Consider the following 2,698-nt stretch of genomic DNA (forward strand, 5'->3'; position numbering starts at 1 on the left):
GTTTTTGGTAGAAAGAGAGGAAAAAAAGAGAAACAATAAATCATGCCAATGGAAATGATCATCCCTCATTTTCTAAATAGCCTACCGTTTCTGTGTGGGTTATGGCTGTAAAAAAAGGGATAAAATATAAAAGTGGGGGTGAAATTACTGCCTCTGGCATGTGAGAACAAGAGTGGGGTCTGTTTGTGGAGCCAGCTAATTGAGCTTTAAGGAGTAAGACTAGACATAGATTGGAACATTGACAGAGTATATTGTAGCCCGTCTTCCAGATGGAAGGGTATTAACAAAAGAGCAGTCTCTTTCCTTAGTTAAGGTAATGGAGTGGAAAGAAGCTGGTGACTAAAGCAGATGAGCAGTGGCATGTAGAAAGGCCTTTGGGGGGTTCAGGGAATCAACAGGGGAGGGAGAGTAAAGTGAGGACTTCAGCTTTCGAATGGCAAAAGAAGGGAAGATAAAAAGCCCTAGTTTGCTCTGTCAGATTCATTAGCAGAGAGCTCATGTCTGAGGAACACACAATGAAATGCATTGTGGATCATTTTAGACAATTCTACAGTGAAGAAAGTAACTGAACATCTGAGAGGGAAATAGAAGACTTTTGTTAATTAGATAAAAGAAATTTTCCTTTTGTTTCATTGTGCTGTTAGTTTCAATCCCAAGGAGAAGCTGCCAGTTCCATATGATATGACGCTTAGGAGGATAAAGTTGCATTGGTGAGTAAATGCTAATCAAGACTATTCTGCACTAGAATTACCTTTAGAAATAATCATTGTCTCAGCAAAACCTGAACAGAACCTTGCACACAAGGTCCTGCTTCAAGTTTCACCCTCTACATGCTCACACTAAGTGGTCAATGCAAAGCACCTCAATATTTATTAAAATGAGCTAGATGATCAATGTTCATGAGTAATACAGGGAAAGACAGAAAAAGCACAGTCTTATAGAGTGTTTGAAAGGCAGGAGACAGCAGCGGGAGACAGATCCCTAACCCTTTTGAATGAGGTGAAACTGTCGGGAATGTTGCAATGAATATTCCTTGTTTATAGCATCTTGTCAGTTTGCTTTCATATATAGGAACCATATTTTTGGTTAGGTAATTTTAATTATGGAATGGTTCAATATTTTAGATACTTTTAGACAACAGTTGTCTAAAAGTTTTGTTGTTTAAAGTGTAATGTCAGTGTGCGCAATGGCTACACAATATCTGATCATACTTAACTACTTAACATACAACATATTAGATATTATGTGTAATGTCTCATCAGGAAAATGGCAGTGTTAGAATTGTGATGCTGTTGAAGAAAAGTGAGGCAACTGGGGAAGCTCAGGTGAGGTTTTTAATTAGTTTACTGAAATATGTATTAACCTGTTATTACTTTTTAAATAAATTAAACAATTTTATTACAAAAATAGCAGGTCAGGGAAGACAGGAGAGCCAAGTGGAGCTTCAGGGTGTGAAGAAATAAAAAATTATATTAAATATAATACAAACAGAAAGGAGAACAGATGAGGATTGATGCCAGATTAATTTTTTCCTATCTTTTCAATGCTTTTCTATTATTAAAAACACAATTTATAAGGCTTAATGGTTAGATTATGATGAAGTTATCAGCTGCAATAGAACCAGGGACACCGCCAGGATTCTTGGGCCCCATGACAAAAAATTAAATTGTGCCCCCCTTTCACAGCTGCTGTTACAATTTCTTGAGTCTGACACATCAAAAGCTTCACAATTGTGCACACACACACATGCACACACACACGTGCACGCACACAAGCCACTCTCACTATTCTCTTTACTTCACTAGGAAACTGCGAGAAAGCAGGTGTTCATGCAACTTTTAATGGGAACCTTTTCTGTTCCGGTGGGCAAACTCCACCTACACTGAGAGTGGTGGAGTTTGATGCCAGGTTGATTTTTTCCTGTCTTTTCAATAGGAAAACATAGTGGGGAAACATAAATACTGTACCTCAGAAATGAACATACCAGGAGGGCTAAGATTAAAACAATCCTTTTACAAACAGGGGGACAAAGCTGAAAAACTTCTAGCTTGGCAAATCAAACAGCTTGAAGTACCAATCTCAATCAAATCAATTGCAACAGAGGATCAAACTTTAATAGATCCAAGGGATATTAATAATGCTTTTAAAGATATCAGAAATTTGAAGATACACAAGGAAATTTTGGCCAAATGGAATTAATTAAGTTTTTGAATAGGCTACATATCCCTGTCATTGCAGATGGTTATAGATTTTATTTAAATATAGAAATAAATAATTAGCACAGGTCATTGATGGAATGAGATCTGGTAAGGAAACAGGACCATCAACCGTTGTAAAAATAATGTAAGGATAAATTGTTGTCACCCCTTCTTGATATGTTTATGGAGTCATTTATAAAAGGCAGCCTGCCTCCCTCCCTGAATCAGGGTCCAATTATTCTGCTGCCAGAACCAGGTAACCCCCCTAATAAGTGTGAAAAGCTGATACCTATTAGTCTACTCAACTCTGATCTCAAAATCATCTGTAAACTATTGGCAAAACAGCTGCAAAGAATTCTACCAGGCATAATATCCTCCTGAGACCCAGCCTATAGACTTGTGTCCTTTATAGTGGACGTTTATCTTTTGTTCTTACTTTGAGTTACCCTATCCAGCCCTACAGTACCCTTTTGAGGACATCCTGGGCTTTCCAGGGATGT

The 2,698-nt window shown here is 37.7% G+C and overlaps 1 protein-coding gene across 1 annotated transcript in view; it reads left to right on the forward strand.

The window, feature by feature from the left end:
• Positions 1-8: 8 nt before the first annotated feature.
• The window catches only part of LOC106934787 (glycoprotein hormone beta-5-like), a 21,400-nt gene continuing 18,710 nt past the window's right edge, over positions 9-2,698 (forward strand). The window contains exon 1 of the mRNA XM_015014905.1: positions 9-710. Coding sequence (XP_014870391.1) covers positions 682-710 — 29 coding nt within the window. The 5' untranslated portion in view covers positions 9-681. The remainder of the gene's footprint in view (positions 711-2,698) is intronic.

Source organism: Poecilia latipinna, unplaced genomic scaffold (genome assembly GCF_001443285.1).
Source record: "Poecilia latipinna isolate Pla-1442-1.1 unplaced genomic scaffold, P_latipinna-1.0 Scaffold1859, whole genome shotgun sequence".
NCBI lineage: Eukaryota > Metazoa > Chordata > Actinopteri > Cyprinodontiformes > Poeciliidae > Poecilia > Poecilia latipinna.